At 41.1% G+C, this 25248-nt stretch overlaps 1 protein-coding gene across 1 annotated transcript in view; it reads left to right on the top strand.

The window, feature by feature from the left end:
- RAB11FIP5 (RAB11 family interacting protein 5) overlaps positions 1-25248 on the top strand; it is a 355500-nt gene that overhangs the window by 287646 nt on the left and 42606 nt on the right. Inside the window, exon 5 of the mRNA XM_053704358.1 lies at positions 7421-7589. Within this exon, the coding sequence (XP_053560333.1) occupies positions 7421-7589 (169 nt within the window). The remainder of the gene's footprint in view (positions 1-7420; positions 7590-25248) is intronic.

Raw genomic sequence — 25248 nt, 5'->3', positions numbered from 1 at the left:
GGGACTAGCTCTAAAAGGAGTGAGATGTTCCACTTTATTTCCCTGAACGGTCTGTTTGCTACAAATATGGCTTTATATAGAGCCCAGTATGTATTGGTATTTGTATTACTTTCTGAGGGACCGGACTGTTTATGGCGCAGTTAGTCTTAATACTTAGAAGTATTTTTCCGCGCCTTGCCTTTTTTATGGGTTAAATGGCGTGGGCTTATTTTGTCTTGAAGCCTGTCATTTTATTTCCTCCCCCTAGCAGTTTGCAATCGAGCTAGTTGTGCCATTTTCATATACTGGGCTGTACCTGGTCAGACTTGCTTTGAGGGACCTGTTTGTTGCTGGGTGCGCAGTTTTGTTCCACCATTGTGGGTGGGTACATTTTAGCCGTTATGATGGTTTCGAGAGATGCGCTCAGCATCCATTATCAAGGGATCTCCTTCATAGAGATTGTGAGGGAGGATCTGCAGACTGCCGATATTTGTCACCACCCTTTTTCTTAGCAAAGGGTATCTGAAAGCTGGCTGTGACTCGACATAATGTTGTCTCTTCAACCTTGAAGGTTACCTCTGAGGAAGGACCTTCTAGTTCACAGTCCATTCCTCCTTCCAAATCTAGATTCTCTGAAACTGTCTGCCTGGAGATTGATCGCCTAGTCCTGTCTAGACATGTTTTTTTGGAGGCAGTCATTGATTCTTTGCTTCAGGCTTGTAATCCTGTTACTCGTAGGATTTTCCTTAAGATATGGCATACCTACTTTTTTTGGTGTGAAGCTATAGGTTTTTCTTGGAGTCGGGTAAAGTTTCCCCAAATTTTTTCTTTTCTTCAGGATGGCCTGGAGAAAAGTTTGTCAGTCGGTAATCTAAAGGGTCAGATTTCAGCTCTCTCTTTGCCCAAACGTCTGTCAGAATAGCAGATTTTGTTCAGGCCCTGGTCAGAATCAGGCCTGTGTTTAAGCCTGTTGCTCCTCCTTGGAACCCTTTCCTAGTTCTTAAAGTTTTGCAGCAGCCTCCGTTCTTCCGCTCGCAGAGTTTCTGAGCTCTCCGCTCTGCAGTGTGATTACCTGTATCTTATTTTTCATGAAGAGAAGGCGGTCCTTCGTTCTAAATTGTGGTTTCTCCCTAAGGTGGTGACAGATCGAAACTTTAATTAGGATATTGTTGTTTCTTCTTTTGCATAACTTTGATGTTGTGCATACTTTCTGGCTACAAAAGATTTTCGGCAATCTTCTGCCCTGTTTTCTCTAGAAAGCGTAAGGTTCAGTAGGCAACTTCTACTTTTCTTTTCCTCTGGTTAAGAAGTGTGATTCGTTTTGTTTGAGACTGTTGGACAGCAGCCTCCTGAGGGAATTACAGCTCATTCCTCTAGGGCTGCCTCCTCATCTTGGATTTTCAAAAATGAAGCTTCTGTGGAACAGATTTGCAAGGCGGCAACCTGGTTCTCTTTGCATTCCTTTCCAAATTCTACAAATTTTGTTACTTTTGCCTTAGCTGAGGCCTCTTTTGGGAGACAGGTTCTTCAAGCGGTGGTGCCTTCTGTTTAGGTGGTTCTGCTTTGTTCTCCCTCCCTGTTCATTCCGTGTACTCTGGCTTGGGTATTGGTTCCCACTAGTAATTGGAATGACATTGTGGACTCTCCATGTCATAGAAAAGAAAACAAAATGTATGCTTATATGATAAATTTCTTTCTTTCCGGACATGGAGAGTCCATGACCCTGCCCTCTTTTTTTAATTTATAGTTTGGCAGTTTTTTTAGTCAACCTCAGGCACCTTTTTCACCCTTTTGTTTCTTCATTTTATTTCGGCTGAATGACTGGGGATTATGGGTAAGGAAAGTTACACTTAACAGCTTTGCTGGGGTTCTCTTTGCCTCTCCCTGCTGGCCAGGAGTTAAATATACCACTAGTAATTGGAATGACGTCGTGGACTCTCCATGTCCAGAAAGAAAGAAATTTATCAAGTAAGCATAAATGTTTTTTTATTGTGCCCTATTAGTACTATTAGCGAAGTTGTCTGCTCGTCTTCGTGGCATACGGGCCCACGAATCCTTTTTGTCCACCGCCTGTATGTATCATTACACACTCAAGTGTGTGTGTAAAATCCGCCCCTTCTCTCGCGCAACCGATCACCCCAAGACAGAGTGTACATTGCGGGAAGCAGGCTGCCATCTGCAATGGCTTTTCTCTTTAAAAGCCATAACTACCCTGGCGTCACTGGGACTCGTCCCTTGCCTCCCCCTGAGGGACTCCGGTATTTCCTACTGCAATCCTCTGCGGTGCTAAATACCTGCACTGGGTGGGCTCTCTACTGGATACTGCTGCAGCATCATTTTAGTGGTTCTCTATTTTGTATTTGTGCGTAGTTAGGGTAGTTTATATATATATATATATATATATATATATATATATAGAGAGAGAGAGAGAGAGAGAGAGAGAGAGAGAGAGAGAGAGAGAGAGAGAGAGAGATGGTTTGAAGGCAGTTATTGGCAGTGTTGACAAGCGCATGTGTCGTTAGCCCACCCTCTTCCTTGGGTGCGCACTATACATGAGTGCTGCAGATGGTAATAGGCTATACTGTCTGACTCCTCCTTTCTTTAAGTAAAGGATTAGACACTGGCTACTATGATTGCTGAAACTATTTAGGTAAAAATAAGTATTTTATACAACAAAAAAACTGTTTATTGTAAAGTGCAAATTACTAGTTTATCTGTAACATTTGCTAAAAGTTTGTTGCAGCTCTCTCTAACAACCAATAGAATTTGCTGCATATCTAGGGCCAACCCGAACATGTGACCTATAACATTCCTACTGAGGCCCTATAGAACTATAACACGCTACATAAGAGGTTCGCAGAAGTCTGGTGAGGACCCCGGGTGTGCAGGGGAATCAGCTGGGCTCTCCAATTATACAACCCGACTCTCACCAGATGAAGGCTGAGACGCAGACTTATAGCAGTCTATATTAAAGACCCATAATGTAATCCCAGAAATGATTCTGTGAAACGCTGATCATCAGAGAAAATGAGTTCAATGTTAAAAATCTGATCAAACCACTTTGTCATCTGTACAGCCCGTACAATGTGCTAGATAAAGCTGCACACTCAGCAGACTGAGATTTGCCGCTCTTGAACTTGGTTTCTAGGCCCTTAGGCTGTATAAAGTACAATGAAAGCTGTTACTTTATAATCATTTGTACAGGCGTCAAATGTGTTCTACATTTCTGTACTTGGTAGGGGCAATGCCCAAGTAAAGGCAGCAATTGCAACTCTCACACACACTCTCTCTCTCTCTCTCTCTCTCTCTCTCTCTCTCTCTCTCATACTCACTCACACTCTCTCTGATTCATATTTACACACACACACACACTCACTCTCTCTCTCTCTCTCTCTCTCTCTTTCATACTCACTCACACTCTCTGATTCGTATTTACACACACACACACACTCTCTCTCTCTCTCTCTCTCTGATTCGTACTCACTCACACTCTCTCTCTCTCTCTCTCTCTCTCTCTCTCTCTCTCTCTCTCTCTCTCTCTCTCTCTCTCTCTCTGATTCGTACTCACTCACACTCTCTCTGATTCGTACTCACTCACACACACTCACTCTCTGATTCGTACTCACTCACACTCTCTGATTCGTACTCACTCACACTCTCTCTGATTCGTACTCACTCACACTCTCTCTGATTCATTCTCACTCACACTCTCTCTGATTTGTACTTACACACACTCTCTCTGATTTGTACTTACACACACTCTCTCTGATTTGTACTTACACACACTCTCTCTCTGATTTGTACTTACACACACTCTCTCTGATTTGTACTTACACACACTCTCTCTGATTTGTACTTACACACACACTCTCTCTGATTTGTACTTACACACACTCTCTCTGATTTGTACTTACACACACTCTCTCTCTGATTTGTACTTACACACACTCTCTCTCTGATTTGTACTTACACACACTCTCTCTGATTCGTACTCACTCACACTCTCTGATTCGTACTCACTCACTCTCTCTGATTCGTACTTACACACACACTCTCTCTGATTTGTACTTACACATACACTCTCTCTGATTTGTACTTACACACACACTCTCTCTGATTTGTACTTACACACACACTCTCTCTGATTTGTACTTACACACACACACTCTCTGATTTGTACTTACACACACACACTCTCTGATTTGTACTTACACACACTCTCTCTCTGATTTGTACTTACACACACTCTCTCTGATTCGTACTCACTCACACTCTCTCTCTGTTTCGTACTCACTCACACTCTCTGATTCGTACTCACTCACACTCTCTCTCTGATTCATACTCACTCACACTCTCTGATTCATACTCACTCACACTCTCTGATTCGTACTCACTCACACTCTCTCTCTGATTCGTACTCACTCACACTCTCTGATTCGTACTCACTCACACTCTCTCTCTGATTCGTACTCACACACACTCTCTCTCTGATTCGTACTTACACACACTCTCTCTCTGATTCGTACTCACTCACACACTCTGATTCATACTCACACACACTCTCTCTGATTCGTACTTACACACACACTCACACTCTCTCTCTCTGATTCGTACTCACTCACACTCTCTCTGATTCGTACTCACTCACACTCTCTCTGATTCGTACTCACTCACACTCTCTCTGATTCGTTCTCACTCACACTCTCTCTGATTCGTACTTGCACACACACTCTCTCTCTGATTCGTACTCACTCACACACTCTGATTCGTACTCACTCACACACTCTGATTCGTACTCACTCACACACTCTGATTCGTACTCACTCACACACTCTGATTCGTACTCACTCACACACTCTTGATTCGTACTCACTCACACACTCTTGATTCGTACTCACTCACACACTCTTGATTCGTACTCACTCACACTCTCTGATTCGTTCTCACTCACACTCTCTCTGATTTGTACTTACACACACACTCTCTCTGATTTGTACTTACACACACACTCTCTCTCTGATTTGTACTTACACACACACACTCTCTCTGATTTGTACTTACACACACACACTCTCTCTGATTTGTACTTACACACACACTCTCTCTGATTCGTACCCACTCACACTCGCTCTGATTCGTACTCACTCACACTCGCTCTGATTCGTACTCATTCACACTCTCTCTTATTCGTTCTCACACTCTCTCTGATTCGTACATACACACACACTCTCTCTCTGATTCGTACTCACTCGCACTCTCTCTGATTCGTACTCACTCGCACTCTCTCTGATTCGTACTCACTCGCACTCTCTCTGATTCGTACTCACTCGCACTCTCTCTGATTCGTTCTCACTCGCACTCTCTCTGATTCGTTCTCACTCACACTCTCTGATTCGTATTTACACACACTCTCTCTCTGATTCGTACTCACTCACACTCTCTCTGATTCGTACTCACACTCTCTGATTCATACTCACTCACACTCTCTCTCTGATTCATACTCACTCACACTCTCTGATTCGTACTTACACTCTCTCTGATTCGTTCTCACTCACACTCTCTCTAAATCGTACTCGCACACTCTTTGATTTGTACTCACACTTTGACTGATTCGTACTCTCTCACACTCTGATCCATACTCACACTCTCTCTGATTTATACTTACACTCACTCTCTGATTCATACTTACACTCACTCTCTGATTAGTACTTACACTCACTCTCTGATTAGTACTTACACTCACTCTCTGATTAGTACTTACACTCACTCTCTGATTAGTACTTACACTCACTCTCTGATTAGTACTTACACTCACTCTCTGATTTGTACTTACACTCTCTCTGATTTGTACTTATACTCTCTCTGATTTGTACTTATACTCTCTCTGATTTGTACTTATACTCTCTCTGATTCATACTTACACTCACTCTCTGATTAGTACTTACACTCACTCTCTGATTAGTACTTACACTCACTCTCTGATTAATACTTACACTCTCTCTGATTTGTACTTATACTCACTCTCTGATTAATACTTACACTCTCTCTGATTTGTACTTATACTCTCTCTGATTTGTACTTATAGTCTCTCTCTGATTCGTTCTCATTCACACACACTCTAAATCGTACTCACACACACTCTGATTTGTACTCACACTTTGACTGATTCATACTCTCACACTCTCTGATTCATACTTTTTCTGATTCCTATGCTCTCTGATTCCTACTCACTCTCTCTGATTCCTACTCACTCTCTCTGATTCCTACTCACTCTGATTCCTACTCACTCTCTCTGATTCCTACTCACTGTCTCTGATTCCTACTCACTCTCTCTGATTCCTACTCACTCTCTCTGATTCCTACTCACTCTCTCTGATTCCTACTCACTCTCTCTGATTCCTACTCACTCTCTCTGATTCCTACTCACTCTCTCTGATTCCTACTCACTGTCTCTGATTCCTACTCACTCTCTCTGATTCCTACTCACTCTCTCTGATTCCTACTCACTCTCTCTGATTCCTACTCACTCTCTCTGATTCCTACTCACTCTCTCTGATTCCTACTCACTCTCTCTGATTCCTACTCACTCTCTCTGATTCCTACTCACTCTCTCTGATTCCTACTCGCAAAACGCTTTCTCATTTGTACTCGCAAAACGCTTTCTCATTTGTACTCGCAAAACGCTTTCTCATTTGTACTCGCAAAACGCTTTCTCATTTGTACTCGCAAAACGCTTTCTCATTTGTACTCGCAAAACGCTCTCTCATTTGTACTCGCACACACACACACGCACGCTCTCACAATCACTTTCATTTTTGCTGTATTGCTCTCACACTCTCACTTGCTTTTTCACTGACTCAACTTCACTTTCCCACACTTGCTGTCTCGCTCTCTCATGCTATCTCACTCATGATGTGGTTTCAAAGTGTGCACCAGTGAGTTCTTTTTAGTGACACAGAAATAACTGAACTAACTAGAAATGTATGTTTCTCAGAGTTGGACATTTAAGAAGAGGGGGTTTCTACGTGCTTTCAGTGTGTCTATGCTTCAACAGTATCAGACAATCATGAAGTATGGAATGTTTTTGAATTATAAATATTTACCATTCATTCTATATTAAAATAAATAGTTACCATTCATTCTATATTAAAATAAATATTTACCATTCATTCTATATTAAAATAAATATTTACCATTCATTCTATATTAAAATAAATATTTACCATTCATTCTATATTAAAATAAATATTTGAATATAAAAATTGCTGTGTTGAAAGAAACGGTTCAGTTTTTTCTTTTTCCCATGATGCTTTGTGGTAGCTGCTGTGGGCATGCGGTATGATATGTATGTGTGCGCTTGTTGTTTATGATGAGAGATAAATATTTTACGTATAAGCATCGTGTGACTGTATATATTTATCACTGCACTGTCTTTCTCTAGCCCCCATCCTGTGAAGCCTATAACCACCATTCATGCTGATGCAGGTGCTGAGAAGAAGCAGCACAAGCCGGCTTTGAGCACCGCACTCACCAGTGGCCTAGAGATGCTGAAATCTGTTACCGGGGGGCAGCTCTCAACTCCAAAAAAACACGAGCAAGACAGGGTCAAGGTAAGAACTGCTCCCACTAGGAGCACACAGTAGATCTTCTATAGTACAGTGAGCTTACCACATCTGGCCTAATCCTGATATCTTAAAAGGGGCACATCATTTATATTTTCTTTGTTGCATGAATTTTAAAATGCCAGGATTTTGTCTTTTTTTTATTTATTTTAAATGGTTGTATTTTTATTATGAGGTGTGTCACTGTTTGCATTGGGAGACCTGCTCATCAGCCAGTGAGCTATCAGGTCGTAAGGTCCAGTTGTACTTCCTGTTCTGCTTTAATTAAAACATTTATTCATGCAAAGTGGTTTGGCATATTAAAGAGCCGAATTAAAAAATGTTATAGTTTTTTTTACCTTTAACCCCTTGGTCACCAGAGGTTAAGCTCTGTTCTACACAATCAGGCAGATTTCCTAAAACTGCTCACTCCGATATGAGCATAGCATTTTATAAATATAGACATTTTCATGTTTTTTTCCTCTTCCCCAAGTGGCTTTTTGTGTTAGGTCGGTGAGGATTGCACACCCTGTCCCCCTTGAGTGTTAACTGTGATCATAAATTTAATTACCTCCTCCCTGTGCAGATGCTCTGTGCCAAGGCACTGGCCATCCTGTCACTGTGAATGAATCACAAGGTGCTCTGGAGCATAGCACTTAATGAGCACTGGGTTACACCGAGGTGCATAGGGACCGTGTAAAACAGTCCCTAGTGATATTGCAGCTTTAACCTCTCTGCTACCTGCATTACGACGGGCGACTCTCTAACAAATGGGCAGCAATCCACTTATTAGTAAACTAATGCATCTACATATCCACACAATCAGTTCAGCATATTTTAATTAATATTAGAAAAGTGTTTAAGCAGAGCGCTGGTTTATAAATAGGATACCACACAACTTACAAATAAGAAAAGATCCTTCTATATTTTCAAAAATGTAGTAAGAATTATGGTAATAGTAAGTGCGCTAAAAGAAAGCTAAAGGTATCCAATATTATCCAGTATTAAAAAGAGTTATAAATATATGTATAAAAATATGTATAAAAGTGAAAAGTGAGATAAATGTGTATAATTCACAGTCAAAAATGGGGGTGTGAGGGGAAAAGGGGTCTATGCAAAAAAATGACAGTGTCCGCAAAAAATAAGTGATTCTGTATCTTGGGAAGAACTAATATAATCTTCTAATCATTGTTGTGCTATATAATCAAAATATGTGACAATAAGTGATGTGTCTATATATTGGTGTAATAATATCAAACTTTAGATAGTGTATGTGGGGAAAAAACAATACGTTAATTAGTAACGAAACATTAATTTGTAACGAAAAAACTATAATATCTAAAAAATTAAGCAGCCTAAATCATATATCGAAAATATTTATTTATACACAAAAATATTTATTTATACACACTCACAAACATATAAAAGGGGACGTCTCCCCTAATAAAAAAGAAATAAAAGCAGATTTAAGCGAGTAGAAATTCAATTCTAAAAAAGCAGACTTTGCTGAGAAAATGTGTTAAAAAATCACAGTATTGTGCAGAGAGAGACAGTTCCTTATAGCATCCGAACCTTTCGTTGTTGCTTTAAAGGTAGATTTTACTGACCAAGTTCAGGATTTAGAAAAAGTGTAGGCTCCTTATAGTACTATACAGTCATTCAACTTTATTGGACTTATTGCTTTAGGATACTTTCTACTTACTTCACCACCCGTGTGGCAACAATATCACCTGTACAGCTCCAAGTATCCAAACTGAGTCAGTGCGCCGCGTGTATCTCGGCGTCTGACGTCATCGGCAGAATCCAGCCGCTGTCACCGTAATAGTTGGCTTTTCTGGATATTATAATCCTAGGTGGTATTTAGAGATAATCACTTCTTGTATTTCCAACAGAGATAGTTCCCTGCACTTTTTAACTTGAAAAAGCTCCCTGGCGAGCGAAACGCGTTGATCTGAGTGGCTGTGTTATCTGACATTACTGTTTGAATGAGGACATTCTATACTTAAGGATTTTCTCAACTTGACTTATTAACCCGGGTTATTTACATTTCTCAACATCCACCTTTTTCCTGCGTGCAATTAGCACTAAGTGCAGGGAACTATCTCTGTTGGAAATACAAGAAGTGATTATCTCTTAATACCACCTAGGATTATAATATCCAGAAAAGCCAACTATTACGGTGACAGCGGCTGGATTCTGCCGATGACGTCAGACGCCGAGATACACGCGGCGCACTGACTCAGTTTGGATACTTGGAGCTGTACAGGTGATATTGTTGCCACACGGGTGGTGAAGTAAGTAGAAAGTATCCTAAAGCAATAAGTCCAATAAAGTTGAATGACTGTATAGTACTATAAGGAGCCTACACTTTTTCTAAATCCTGAACTTGGTCAGTAAAATCTACCTTTAAAGCAACAACGAAAGGTTCGGATGCTATAAGGAACTGTCTCTCTCTGCACAATACTGTGATTTTTTAACACATTTTCTCAGCAAAGTCTGCTTTTTTAGAATTGAATTTCTACTCGCTTAAATCTGCTTTTATTTCTTTTTTATTAGGGGAGACGTCCCCTTTTATATGTTTGTGAGTGTGTATAAATAAATATTTTTGTGTATAAATAAATATTTTCGATATATGATTTAGGCTGCTTAATTTTTTAGATATTATAGTTTTTTCGTTACAAATTAATGTTTCGTTACTAATTAACGTATTGTTTTTTCCCACATACACTATCTAAAGTTTGATATTATTACACCAATATATAGACACATCACTTATTGTCACATATTTTGATTATATATTTTGATTATATAGCACACCAATGATTAGAAGATTATATTAGTTCTTCCCAAGATACAGAATCACTTATTTTTTGCGGACACTGTCATATTTTAATTAATAGTTTTATGCCACTGCCACTAATTACCAGCATGATTTGTCCTTTAGTAATGATCAAACTATTATCACTTGTTTGGTGACTAGAATTATAGTTTATTAAATGCATCACACAAGTTAGCAGAGCCCATTAATCAGACATACTCCATATTTATTAATTATGGTAACAAAATGCATTTGTTCTTGTTGGTAATAGAAAAACAATGGTGTTTCCGATGCACATTACAGAATATTAGGGAGATGAGGGCCGATGCTTTAAGTGTATAGTTATACAATTGATGCCCTGGCTATAACGCAGTCTGTGATAAAACACTATAGCCGAGGTATGTTGGCTCTGTTACTTAAAATACAGCAGCTCTACTCCTGTTAACCCCCGACCTACCAGCAACCGGCTGCAAGACATCAATATATGCCCTGTAGTGATCACTGTATCTTCAAGCTGTCTGTGTACAAGCCAACAATTCTTTAATGAACACAAGCAATTGTAACATATAAAATACACTTTAAAGAAAAGTGAGTCTATTTCATCTCTTGTGTTGTGTTAATTAAAGGGACATTATGCTCAATTTTAATTTCACAAATACAGTTTCAAAAAAATCACAGCATTGGTCTGGTCAGGCTTCTGAAGGCCCCATGATGAACTGATCCAGATGCTGTTGCAGCGTGAAGCAGAGTTTGACGCAAAGTCGGAGCATGTGCGGTAGTTGGAGGGCTATATTGATCAGCTGCTGGTGCACATCATAGATCAAACACCAACCCTTCGTCAGGTCCCTATTTAAAACCAAGAAGGACAAGAATATAACTCACCATATTTCTAGGTCCACAAATTAAATTTATGTGCCCAAAAATAGTTTTTGTTTAAAAACATAGATAATCCCTTTTTCTTTCCTAAGATATGGTGAGTCCACGGAATCATTAATTACTAGTGGGAATATCACTCCTGGCCTGCAGGAGGAGGCAAAGAGCACCACAGTAAAGCTGCCCATAACCCCCAGTCATTCTCTTTGCCTCTAGTGCATGGAGGAGGTGAAGTAATTAGGTGTCTTGATTAAGATTCTTCTATCAAGATTTTTTTATTTTAAAGTCTGGGCAATATTGCTCTGGCCTTCCATCACAATCTGGGTATAGCTGTACTCTACGTTAGTCTCTTCAGCAGGGCTCTGGTGCCTTTAAAGCAGTTAGGAACTTGTCAAGTGGACTTTGCTGCGTTTTCCTAACATGTTGCTTCCCTGGTATAGAAAGCCTGAGTAAGCTTACTCTGTCTTTCTTTTTACACAGGTCTCTGTGAGGAGCGGCATCCTCTCAAACTTTGTGAGTCGTCTGACTTCCGGACGGCTAGAATGCATGTAAGTACCTTTTGTTCTTCTGGGGCTAGAAGGCTGGCACTGATGGGGTTAAGGACTCTAGCATTGTCCTGTCATTTATTTGGGACACAACCCCCTTAGTAAGGGTGCTTCTGTCAGCGTGCAGGCACTATATATTTTTGTACTATGGGGACTTAAGGGTTAATTTCCTGCAACGCATGGATTTAACACCTTTTTTTTTTTTTAGGCTCAATTTATCAGCTTTTTCAGTGTAAACAAATCTCTCCGTGTGGGGCAGTGAGTTGGGTGTGTAATATAACCGCTGGGTACTTACTCAGGTTACAGCTCCGGCTGCTTGATGCACTGAGTTTTACAATCATGAGATATATTTAGTGTCAGGAATAAAGCTGTATGTTTTGGTCGTCTTTCAGACTATTCGGCGCCATTGTTATGAGGAGGATTCTATGTTTGAGCATGATGCATTAGAAACTCTGTAGATTAGAGTCTTCTGCTTATCTGGGTTTCACAGTATAGTAAGAGGACAGAGTGTGTTTCTCTGCTGGGCAGTGTATATACGGCTTAGTAGCAACTGGATGAAGAGCGATTTTTGCGCGCTTCATTTTCATGCCGTTCCGGGTATGTCTCCGCCTTCTTTTCTTTCAGTGAGAGGAGCGGCGCCATTTTGGGCTATACCTTTTAGCTAGCGCTCTGAGGTTCATGTAGCCCCGCCTTTGCTCTGGTTATGGTCGGAGCGGCGATCTTTCAGCTCTGTGCCTGAGCCGGTTCGGGTATATCAGTCGGATTAGACCCTGGGTTATTGGTGTAGATTATTTTTATGTCCTGCTGCCTGCATCAGGAATATGGCCATGAGTTATACTTATATTGAGCTAGTCTCACGTGTAACTCTCTGGATTATTTAACGGACCGTTTTGAGAAGTCCCCTGTAGTTCTGGTTTTCTACCAGGGTGTTTTGCATTTCTGCTTTCAGCAGGTTTAATGCAGGTGATATTTATGTATACATTAAAGGATCTGTTCCTTAGAATAAAATATTTTTCTTATGTATTTTCTTCAGCAATAAAGTTTTGTGTTTATTGTTTTGTGTATTTGTTGTTAGTTCTACCTGAATATGCCTCTCAGGCCTCTCTTTTTTCTGGGGGGATATTTCTCTGAGTCTCATGTCTCCTTTGATGATGCTGTTCAGGCAATGCCACAACTTTTCCTTACTTGTCCCTAGCCGCTATGGCGTCACATGCAGTGCCCTGCGGTTCCTCATAATCTCCTGGAGGAGTGTATTTGCCTGCAGATTTTGCAGCTCAGGTATTCTTGCAATATCTAAAGCTTTATCTGCCTTTCTTTTTCTTCCGGGTAAGTGCAAGAGGATATTTATATATTCATATAGTGAGGTTTCTGCTCCATTTCTGCTATATTATTTTGCTTCCCTCATTAGTCTCATGCGGTGCAGTAACTAGTAGCTTCTGAGGGTTTTATATCAGATTTGTTCAGTATAATTCCTTCATCTAATGCTAAAGAGTTTCCTTCAGATTTAAGCTTGAACACCTTTGTGTATGGTAAGGAGGTTTTGGCTAATTTGGGGCGACTCTGATACGCATGTCATTGTCAACCCTAAGAATCTAGTATACTTTTTAGATACTAGGATTTTTCTGTGGAAATTGTTCCTGTTCCAGACCGTGCTAGGAGATTTTTCACAGGAATGGGAGAGATTAGGGTTTCCTTTTCTCCAACATAGGTGTGTCCGGTCCACGGCGTCATCCTTACTTGTGGGATATTCTCCTCCCCAACAGGAAATGGCAAAGAGCCCAGCAAAGCTGGTCACATGATCCCTCCTAGGCTCCGCCTTCCCCAGTCATTCTCTTTGCCGTTGCACAGGCAACATCTCCACGGAGATGGCTCAGAGTTTTTTGGTGTTTAAATGTAGTTTTTATTCTTCTATCAAGAGTTTGTTATTTTAAAATAGTGCTGGTATGTACTATTTACTCTGAAACAGAAAAGAGATGAAGATTTCTGTTTGTAAGAGGAAAATGATTTTAGCAACCGTTACTAAAATCGATGGCTGTTTCCACACAGGACTGTTGAGAGGAATTAACTTCAGTTGGGGGAAACAGTGAGCAGACTTTGGCTGCTTGAGGTATGACACATTTCTAACAAGACTTGGTAATGCTGGAAGCTGTCATTTTCCCTATGGGATCCGGTAAGCCATTTTTATTAATAAGAATAAAGGGCTTCACAAGGGCTTTAAAGACTGGTAGACATTTTTCTGGGCTAAAACGATTAATTTATAAGCATTTTTAATAGTTTATAGCTTTGAGGAGTTATTTTATTCTTGGGAATTATGTTAAAAAAAAAAAAAAAAAAAAAAAAAACGGCAGGCACTGTATTGGACACCTTTTTCACTGGGGGCCTTCTCTAATCATAGGCAGAGCCTCATTTTCGCGCCACTAATGCGCAGTTGTTTTTGGGAAGCAAGGCATGCAGATGCATGTGTGAGGAGCTCAGATACACAGAAAAAGCTTACTGAAGGCGTCATTTGGTATCGTATTCCCCTCTGGGCTTGGTTGGGTCTCAGCAAAGCAGATACCAGGGACTGTATAGGGGTTAAATATAAAAACGGCTCCGGTTCCGTTATTTTAAGAGTTAAAGCTTTCAAATTTGGTGTGCAATACTTTTAAGGCTTTAAGACACTGTGGTGAAATTTAAAGAGACAGTAACGGTTTTATTTTAAAACGTTTTTTGTGCTTTGTTATCAAGTTTATGCCTGTTTAACATGTCTGAACTATCAGATAGACTATGTTCTGTATGTGAGGAAGCCAAGGTTCCTTCTCATTTAAATAGATGTGATGTATGTGACAAACAATTTAGAGAAAATGATGCCCAAGATGATTCCTCAAGTGAGGGGAGTAAGCATGGTACTACATCATCCCCTCCTTCGTCTACGCCAGTCTTGCCCACACAGGAGGCCCCTAGTACATCTAGTGCGCCAATACTCCTTACTATGCAACAATTAACGGCTGTAATGGATAATTCTATCAAAAACATTTTAGCCAAAATGCCCACTTATCAGCGAAAGCGCGGCTGCTCTGTTTTAGAAAATACTGAAGAGCAGGGGGACGCTGATGATAATGGTTCTGACATGCCCCTACACCAGTCTGAAGGGGCCAGGGAGGTTTTGTCTGAGGGAGAAATTTCAGATTCAGGGAAAATTTCTCAACAAGCTGAACCTGATGTTATTACATTCAAATTTAAATTGGAACATCTCCGCGCTCTGCTTAAGGAGGTGTTGTCTACTCTGGATGATTGTGACAATTTGGTCATTCCAGAGAAATTATGTAAGATGGACAAGTTCCTAGAGGTCCCGGTGCCCCCCGAAGCTTTTCCTATACCCAAGCGGGTGGCGGACATTGTAAACAAAGAATGGGAAAGGCCCGGCATACCTTTTGTCCCTCCCCCTATATTTAAGAAATTGTTTCCTATGGTCGACCCCAGAAAGGACTTATGGCAGACAGTCCCCAAGGTCGAGGGGGCGGTTTCTACTCTAAACAAACGCACTACTATCCCTATAGAAGATAGTTGTGCTTTCAAAGATCCTATGGATAAAAAATTAGAGGGTTTGCTTAAAAAGATGTTTGTTCAGCAAGGTTACCTTCTACAACCAATTTCATACATTGTTCCTGTCACTACGGCAGCGTGTTTCTGGTTCGATGAACTAGAAAAGTCGCTCGATAAGGAATCTTCTTATGAGGAGATTATGGACAGAGTTCACGCTCTTAAATTGGCTAACTCTTTTACTTTAGACGCCACTTTGCAATTAGCTAGATTAGCGGCGAAAAATTCAGGGTTTGCTATTGTGGCGCGCAGAGCGCTTTGGCTAAAGTCTTGGTCAGCGGATGCGTCCTCCAAGAACAAATTGCTTAACATACCTTTCAAGGGGAAAACGCTGTTTGGCCCTGACTTGAAAGAGATTATTTCAGATATCACTGGGGGAAAGGGCCACGCCCTTCCTCAGGATAGGTCTTTTAAGGCTAAAAATAAACCAAATTTTCGTCCCTTTCGCAGAAACGGACCAGCCTCAAGTTCTACATCCTCTAAGCAAGAGGGTAATACTTCTCAAACCAAGCCAGCCTGGAGGCCAATGCAAGGCTGGAACAAAGGTAAGCAGGCCAAGAAACCTGCCACTGCTACCAAGACAGCATGAGATGTTGGCCCCCGATCCGGGACCGGATCTGGTGGGGGGCAGACTTTCTCTCTTCGCTCAGGCTTGGGCAAGAGATGTTCTGGATCCTTGGGCGCTAGAAATAGTCTCCCAAGGTTATCTTCTGGAATTCAAGGAGCTACCCCCAAGGGGAAGGTTCCACAGGTCTCAATTGTCTTCAGACCACATAAAAAGACAGGCATTCTTACATTGTGTAGAAGACCTGTTAAAAATGGGAGTGATTCACCCTGTTCCATTAGGAGAACAAGGGATGGGATTCTACTCCAATCTGTTCATAGTTCCCAAAAAAGAGGGAACATTCAGACCAATCTTAGATCTCAAGATCCTAAACAAGTTTCTCAGGGTTCCATCGTTCAAAATGGAAACCATTCGGACAATTCTTCCTACCATCCAGGAAGGTCAATTCATGACCACGGTGGATTTAAAGGATGCGTATCTACATATTCCTATCCACAAGGAACATCATCGGTTCCTAAGGTTCGCCTATCTGGACAAGCATTACCAGTTTGTGGCACTTCCATTCGGATTAGCCACTGCTCCAAGAATTTTCACAAAGGTACTAGGGTCCCTACTAGCGGTGCTAAGACCAAGGGGCATTGCAGTAGTACCTTACTTGGACGACATACTGATTCAAGCGTCGTCTCTGCCACAAGCAAAGGCTCATACGGACATTGTCCTGGCCTTTCTCAGATCTCACGGGTGGAAAGTGAACGTAGAAAAAAGTTCTCTATCCCCGTCAACAAGAGTTCCCTTCTTGGGAACAATAATAGACTCCTTAGAAATGAGGATTTTTCTGACAGAGGCCAGAAAATCAAAACTTCTAAGCTCTTGTCAAGTACTTCATTCTGTTCTTCTTCCTTCCATAGCGCAGTGCATGGAAGTAATAGGTTTGATGGTCGCGGCAATGGACATAGTTCCTTTTGCGCGAATTCATCTAAGACCATTACAACTGTGCATGCTCAGTCAGTGGAATGGGGATTATACAGACTTGTCTCCGATGATACAAGTAGATCAGAGGACCAGAGATTCACTCCGTTGGTGGCTGTCCCTGGACAACCTGTCACAAGGGATGAGCTTCCGCAGACCAGAGTGGGTCATTGTCACGACCGACGCCAGTCTGGTGGGCTGAAGCGCGGTCTGGGAACCCCTGAAAGCTCAGGGTCTTTGGTGTCGGGAAGAATCTCTTCTCCCGATAAATATTCTGGAACTGAGAGCGATATTCAATGCTCTCAAGGCTTGGCCTCAGCTAGCAAAGGCCAAATTCATACGGTTTCAATCAGACAACATGACGACTGTTGCGTATATCAACCATCAGGGGGGAACAAGAAGTGACCAAAATAATTCAATGGGCGGAGACTCACTCCTGCCACTTGTCTGCAATCCACATCCCAGGAGTGGAAAATTGGGAAGCGGATTTTCTGAGTCGTCAGACATTTCATCCGGGGGAGTGGGAACTCCATCCGGAAATCTTTGCCCAAATAATTCAATTGTGGGGCATTCCAGACATGGATCTGATGGCGTCTCGTCAGAACTTCAAGGTTCCTTGCTACGGGTCCAGATCCAGGGATCCCAAGGTGACTCTAGTGGATGCACTAGTAGCACCTTGGACCTTCAACCTAGCTTATGTGTTCCCACCGTTTCCTCTCATTCCCAGGCTGGTAGCCAGGATCAAACAGGAGAGGGTATCGGTGATCTTGATAGCTCCTGCGTGGCCACGCAGGACTTGGTATGCAGATCTGGTGAATATGTCATCGGCTCCACCATGGAAGCTACCTTTGAGACAGGACCTTCTTGTTCAAGGTCCGTTCGAACATCCGAATCTGGCCTCACTCCAACTGACTGCTTGGAGATTGAACGCTTGATTTTATCAAAGCGAGGGTTCTCAGATTCTGTCATTGATACTCTTGTTCAGGCTAGAAAGCCTGTAACTAGAAAAATCTACCATAAAATATGGAAAAAATATATCTGTTGGTGTGAATCTAAAGGATTCCCATGGAACAAGATAAAAATTCCTAAGATTCTATCCTTTCTTCAAGAAGGTTTGGAGAAAGGATTATCTGCAAGTTCTTTGAAGGGACAGATTTCTGCTTTATCTGTTTTACTTCACAAAAAGCTGGCGGCTGTGCCAGATGTTCAAGCTTTTGTTCAGGCTCTGGTTAGAATCAAGCCTGTTTACAAACCTTTGACTCCTCCTTGGAGTCTCAATTTAGTTCTTTCAGTTCTTCAGGGGGTTCCGTTTGAACCCCTACATTCCGTTGATATCAAGTTATTATCTTGGAAAGTTTTGTTTTTGGTTGCAATTTCTTCTGCTAGAAGAGTTTCAGAGTTATCTGCTCTGCAGTGTTCTCCTCCTTATCTGGTGTTCCATGCAGATAAGGTGGTTTTGCGTACTAAACCTGGTTTTCTTCCGAAAGTTGTTTCTAACAAAAATATTAACCAGGAGATAGTCGTGCCTTCTTTGTGTCCGAATCCAGTTTCAAAGAAGGAACGTTTGTTACACAATTTGGATGTAGTTCGTGCTCTAAAATTCTATTTAGAGGCTACAAAGGATTTCAGACAAACTTCTTCCTTGTTTGTTGTTTATTCTGGTAAAAGGAGAGGTCAAAAAGCAACTTCTACCTCTCTCTCTTTTTGGCTTAAAAGCATCATCCGATTGGCTTATGAGACTGCCGGACGGCAGCCTCCTGAAAGAATCACAGCTCACTCCACTAGGGCCGTGGCTTCCACATGGGCCTTCAAGAACGAGGCTTCTATTGAGCAGATATGTAAGGCAGCGACTTGGTCTTCACTGCACACTTTTACCAAATTTTACAAATTTGATACTTTTGCTTCTTCTGAGGCTATTTTTGGGAGAAAGGTTTTGCAAGCCGTGGTGCCTTCCATCTAGGTGACCTGATTTGCTCCCTCCCATCATCCGTGTCCTAAAGCTTTGGTATTGGTTCCCACAAGTAAGGATGACGCCGTGGACCGGACACACCTATGTTGGAGAAAACAGAATTTATGCTTACCTGATAAATTACTTTCTCCAACGGTGTGTCCGGTCCACGGCCCGCCCTGGTTTTTTAATCAGGTCTGATGAATTATTTTCTCTAACTACAGTCACCACGGTATCATATGATTTCTCCTATGCATATTCCTCCTTTACGTCGGTCGAATGACTGGGGAAGGCGGAGCCTAGGAGGGATCATGTGACCAGCTTTGCTGGGCTCTTTGCCATTTCCTGTTGGGGAGGAGAATATCCCACAAGTAAGGATGACGCCGTGGACCGGACACACCGTTGGAGAAAGTAATTTATCAGGTAAGCATAAATTCTGTTTTTTCCCATCTCCTGTCATTATAAAGATGTTTTCTTTCGCTGTTTCCATTAAATATCAGGGCGCACGGTGCCTTAAGTAGTAGGGCATGTCTACTCTGGCTATGAGAAATACGATTCCTAGAGGGGATAGCTGTTCTTTCTTTCATGTAATTAGCAAGAGTCCATGAGCTAGTGACGTATGGGATATACATTCCTACCAGGAGGGGCAAAGTTTCCCAAACCTCAAAATGCCTATAAATACACCCCTCACCACACCCACAATTCAGTTTTACAAACTTTGCCTCCGATGGAGGTGGTGAAGTAAGTTTGTGCTAGATTCTACGTTGATATGCGCTCCGCAGCAAGTTGGAGCCCGGTTTTCCTCTCAGCGTGCAGTGAATGTCAGAGGGATGTGAGGAGAGTATTGCCTATTTGAATGCAGTGATCTCCTTCTACGGGGTCTATTTCATAGGTTCTCTGTTATCGGTCGTAGAGATTCATCTCTTACCTCCCTTTTCAGATCGACGATATACTCTTATATATACCATTACCTCTGCTGATTCTCGTTTCAGTACTGGTTTGGCTATCTGCTATATGTAGATGAGTGTCCTGGGGTAAGTAAGTCTTATTTTCTGTGACACTCCAAGCTATGGTTGGGCACTTTGTTTATAAAGTTCTAAATATATGTATCCAAACATTTATTTGCCTTGACTCAGAATGTTCAACTTTCCTTATTTTCAGACAGTCAGTTTCATATTTGGGATAATGCATTTTGATTTGACCATTTTTTCTTACCTTAAAATTTGACTTTTTCCCTGTGGGCTGTTAGGCTCGCGGGGGCTGAAAATGCTTCATTTTATTGCGTCATTCTTGGCGCGGACTTTTTTGGCGCAAAAATTCTATTTCCGTTTCCGGCGTCATACGTGTCGCCGGAAGTTGCGTCATTTTTTGACGCTATTTCGCGCCAAAAATGTCGGCGTTCCGGATGTGGCGTCATTTTTGGCGCCAAAAAGCATTTAGGCGCCAAATAATGTGGGCGTCTTATTTGGCGCGAAAAAATATGGGCGTCGCTTTTGTCTCCACATTATTTAAGTCTCATTTTTTATTGCTTCTGGTTGCTAGAAGCTTGTTCTTTGGCATTTTTTCCCATTCCTGAAACTGTCATTTAAGGAATTTGATCAATTTTGCTTTATATGTTGTTTTTTCTCTTACATATTGCAAGATGTCTCACGTTGCATCTGAGCCAGAAGATACTACAGGAAAATCGCTGTCAAGTGCTGAATCTACCAAAGCTAAGTGTATCTGCTGTAAACTTTTGGTAGCTATTTCTCCAGCTGTTGTTTGTATTGATTGTCATGACAAACTTGTTAAAGCAGATAATATTTCCTTTAGTAAAGTACCATTGCCTGTTGCAGTTCCCTCAACATCTAAGGTGCAGAATGTTCCTGATAATATAAGAGATTTTGTTTCTGAATCCATAAAGAAGGCTATGTCTGTTATTTCTCCTTCTAGTAAACGTAAAAAATCTTTTAAAACTTCTCTCCCTACAGATGAATTTTTAAATGAACATCATCATTCTGATTCTGATGACTCCTCTGGTTCAGAGGATTCTGTCTCTGAGGTTGATGCTGATAAATCTTCATATTTATTTAAAATGGAATTTATTCGTTCTTTACTTAAAGAAGTTCTAATTGCTTTAGAAATAGAGGATTCTGGTCCTCTTGATACTAATTCTAAACGTTTAGATAAGGTATTTAAAGCTCCTGTGGTTATTCCAGAAGTTTTTCCTGTTCCTAATGCTATTTCTGCAGTAATTTCCAAAGAATGGGATAAATTGGGTAATTCATTTACTCCTTCTAAACGTTTTAAGCATTTATATCCTGTGCCGTCTGACAGATTAGAATTTTGGGACAAAATCCCTAAAGTTGATGGGGCTATTTCTACCCTTGCTAAACGTACTACTATTCCTACGTCAGATGGTACTTCGTTTAAGGATCCTCTAGATAGGAAAATTGAGTCCTTTCTAAGAAAAGCTTATCTGTGTTCAGGTAATCTTCTTAGACCTGCTATATCTTTGGCTGATGTTGCTGCAGCTTCAACTTTTTGGTTGGAAACTTTAGCGCAACAAGTAACACATCGTGATTCTCATGACATTATTATTCTTCTTCAGCATGCTAATAATTTTATCTGTGATGCCATTTTTGATATTATCAGAGTTGATGTCAGGTTTATGTCTCTAGCTATTTTAGCTAGAAGAGCTTTATGGCTTAAAACTTGGAATGCTGATATGGCTTCTAAATCAACTTTACTTTCTATTTCTTTCCAGGGTAACAAATTATTTGGTTCTCAGTTGGATTCCATCATTTCAACTGTTACTGGTGGGAAAGGAACTTTTTTACCACAGGATAAAAAATCTAAAGGTAAAAGCAGAGCTAATAATCGTTTTCGTTCCTTTCGTTTCAACAAAGAACAAAAGCCTGATCCTTCATCCTCAGGAGCAGTTTCAGTTTGGAAACCATCTCCAGTCTGGAATAAATCCAAGCCAGCTAGAAAGGCAAAGCCTGCTTCTAAGTCCACATGAAGGTGCGGCCCTCATTCCAGCTCAGCTGGTAGGGGGCAGGTTACGTTTTTTTCAAGGAAATTTGGATCAATTCTGTTCACAATCTTTGGATTCAGAACATTATTTCAGAAGGGTACAGAATTGGTTTCAAGATAAGACCTCCTGCAAAGAGATTTTTTCTTTCCCGTGTCCCAGTAAATCCAGTAAAAGCTCAAGCATTTCTGAAATGTGTTTCAGATCTAGAGTTGACTGGAGTAATTATGCCAGTTCCAGTTCAGGAACAGGGGATGGGGTTTTATTCAAATCTCTTCATTGTACCAAAGAAGGAGAATTCCTTCAGACCAGTTCTGGATCTAAAAATATTGAATCATTATGTAAGGATACCAACGTTCAAAATGGTAACTGTAAGGACTATCTTGCCTTTTGTTCAGCAAGGGAATTATATGTCCACAATAGATTTACAGGATGCATATCTGCATATTCCGATTCATCCAGATCATTTTCAGTTCCTGAGATTCTCTTTTCTGGACAAGCATTACCAGTTTGTGGCTCTGCCGTTTGGCCTAGCTACAGCTCCAAGAATTTTTACAAAGGTTCTCGGTGCCCTTCTGTCTGTAATCAGAGAACAGGGTATTGTGGTATTTCCTTATTTGGACGATATCTTGGTACTTGCTCAGTCTTTACATTTAGCAGAATCTCATACGAATCGACTTGTGTTGTTTCTTCAAGATCATGGTTGGAGGATCAATTTACCAAAAAGTTCTTTGATTCCTCAGACAAGGGTAACCTTTCTGGGTTTCCAGATGGATTCAGTGTCCATGACTCTGTCTTTAACAGACAAGAGACGTCTAAAATTGATTGCAGCTTGTCGAAACCTTCAGTCACAATCATTCCCTTCGGTAGCCTTATGCATGGAAATTCTAGGTCTTATGACTGCTGCATCGGACGCGATCCCCTTTGCTCGTTTTCACATGCGACCTCTTCAGCTCTGTATGCTGAAGCAATGGTGCAAGGATTACACGAAGATATCTCAAACAATATCTTTAAATCCGATTGTTCGGCACTCTCTAACATGGTGGACAGATCACCATCGTTTAATTCAGGGGGCTTCTTTTGTGCTTCCGACCTGGACTGTAATTTCAACAGATGCAAGTCTCACGGGTTGGGGAGCTGTGTGGGGATCTCTGACGGCACAGGGAGTTTGGGAATCTCAGGAGGTGAGATTACCTATCAATATCTTGGAACTCCGTGCAATTTTCAGAGCTCTTCAGTTTTGGCCTCTTCTGAAGAGAGAATCGTTCATTTGTTTTCAGACAGACAATGTCACAACTGTGGCATACATCAATCATCAAGGAGGGACTCACAGTCCTCTGGCTATGAAAGAAGTATCTCGAATTTTGGTTTGGGCGGAATCCAGCTCCTGTCTAATCTCTGCGGTTCATATCCCAGGTGTAGACAATTGGGAAGCGGATTATCTCAGTCGCCAAACGTTGCATCCGGGCGAATGGTCTCTTCACCCAGAGGTATTTCTTCAGATTGTTCAAATGTGGGAACTTCCAGAAATAGATCTGATGGCGTCCCATCTAAACAAGAAACTTCCCAGGTATCTGTCCAGATCCCGGGATCCTCAGGCGGAGGCAGTGGATGCATTATCACTTCCTTGGAAGTATCATCCTGCCTATATCTTTCCGCCTCTAGTTCTTCTTCCAAGAGTGATCTCCAAGATTCTGAAGGAATGCTCGTTTGTTCTGCTGGTAGCTCCAGCATGGCCTCACAGGTTTTGGTATGCGGATCTTGTCCGGATGGCCTCTTGCCAACCGTGGACTCTTCTGTTAAGACCAGACCTTCTGTCACAAGGTCCTTTTTTCCATCAGGATCTGAAATCCTTAAATTTAAAGGTATGGAGATTGAACGCTTGATTCTTAGTCAAAGAGGTTTCTCTGACTCCGTGATTAATACTATGTTACAGGCTCGTAAATCTGTATCTCGAGAGATATATTATAGAGTCTGGAAGACTTATATTTCTTGATGTCTTTCTCATCATTTTTCTTGGCATTCTTTTAGAATACCGAGAATTTTACAGTTTCTTCAGGATGGTTTAGATAAGGGTTTGTCCGCAAGTTCTTTGAAAGGACAAATCTCTGCTCTTTCTGTTCTTTTTCACAGAAAGATTGCTATTCTTCCTGATATTCATTGTTTTGTACAAGCTTTGGTTCGTATAAAACCTGTCATTAAGTCAATTTCTCCTCCTTGGAGTTTGAATTTGGTTCTGGGAGCTCTTCAAGCTCCTCCGTTTGAACCTATGCATTCATTGGACATTAAATTACTTTCTTGGAAAGTTTTGTTCCTTTTGGCCATCTCTTCTGCCAGAAGAGTTTCTGAATTATCTGCTCTTTCTTGTGAGTCTCCTTTTCTGATTTTTCATCAGGATAAGGCGGTGTTGCGAACTTCTTTTGAATTTTTACCTAAAGTTGTGAATTCCAACAACATTAGTAGAGAAATTGTGGTTCCTTCATTATGTCCTAATCCTAAGAATTCTAAGGAGAAATCGTTGCATTCTTTGGATGTTGTTAGAGCTTTGAAATATTATGTTGAAGCTACGAAATCTTTCCGTAAGACTTCTAGTCTATTTGTTATCTTTTCCGGTTCTAGAAAAGGCCAGAAAGCTTCTGCCATTTCTTTGGCATCTTGGTTGAAATCTTTAATTCATCTTGCCTATGTTGAGTCGGGTAAAATTCCGCCTCAGAGAATTACAGCTCATTCTACTAGGTCAGTATCTACTTCCTGGGCGTTTAGGAATGAAGCTTCGGTTGACCAGATCTGCAAAGCAGCAACTTGGTCCTCTTTGCATACTTTTACTAAATTCTACCATTTTGATGTATTTTCTTCTTCTGAAGCAGTTTTTGGTAGAAAAGTACTTCAGGCAGCGGTTTCAGTTTGAATCTTCTGCTTATGTTTTTCGTTAAACTTTATTTTGGGTGTGGATTATTTTCAGCAGGAATTGGCTGTCTTTATTTTATCCCTCCCTCTCTAGTGACTCTTGTGTGGAAAGATCCACATCTTGGGTAGTCATTATCCCATACGTCACTAGCTCATGGACTCTTGCTAATTACATGAAAGAAAACATAATTTATGTAAGAACTTACCTGATAAATTCATTTCTTTCATATTAGCAAGAGTCCATGAGGCCCGCCCTTTTTTTGTGGTGGTTATGATTTTGTATAAAGCACAATTATTCCAATTCCTTATTTTATATGCTTTCGCACTTTTTTATCACCCCACTTCTTGGCTATTCGTTAAACTGAATTGTGGGTGTGGTGAGGGGTGTATTTATAGGCATTTTGAGGTTTGGGAAACTTTGCCCCTCCTGGTAGGAATGTATATCCCA

The sequence above is a fragment of the Bombina bombina genome, chromosome 2 (genome assembly GCF_027579735.1).
Source record: "Bombina bombina isolate aBomBom1 chromosome 2, aBomBom1.pri, whole genome shotgun sequence".
NCBI lineage: Eukaryota > Metazoa > Chordata > Amphibia > Anura > Bombinatoridae > Bombina > Bombina bombina.
The sequence above is the reverse complement of the archived record's forward strand: the minus strand, read 5'-3'. Positions and strand labels throughout refer to the sequence as shown.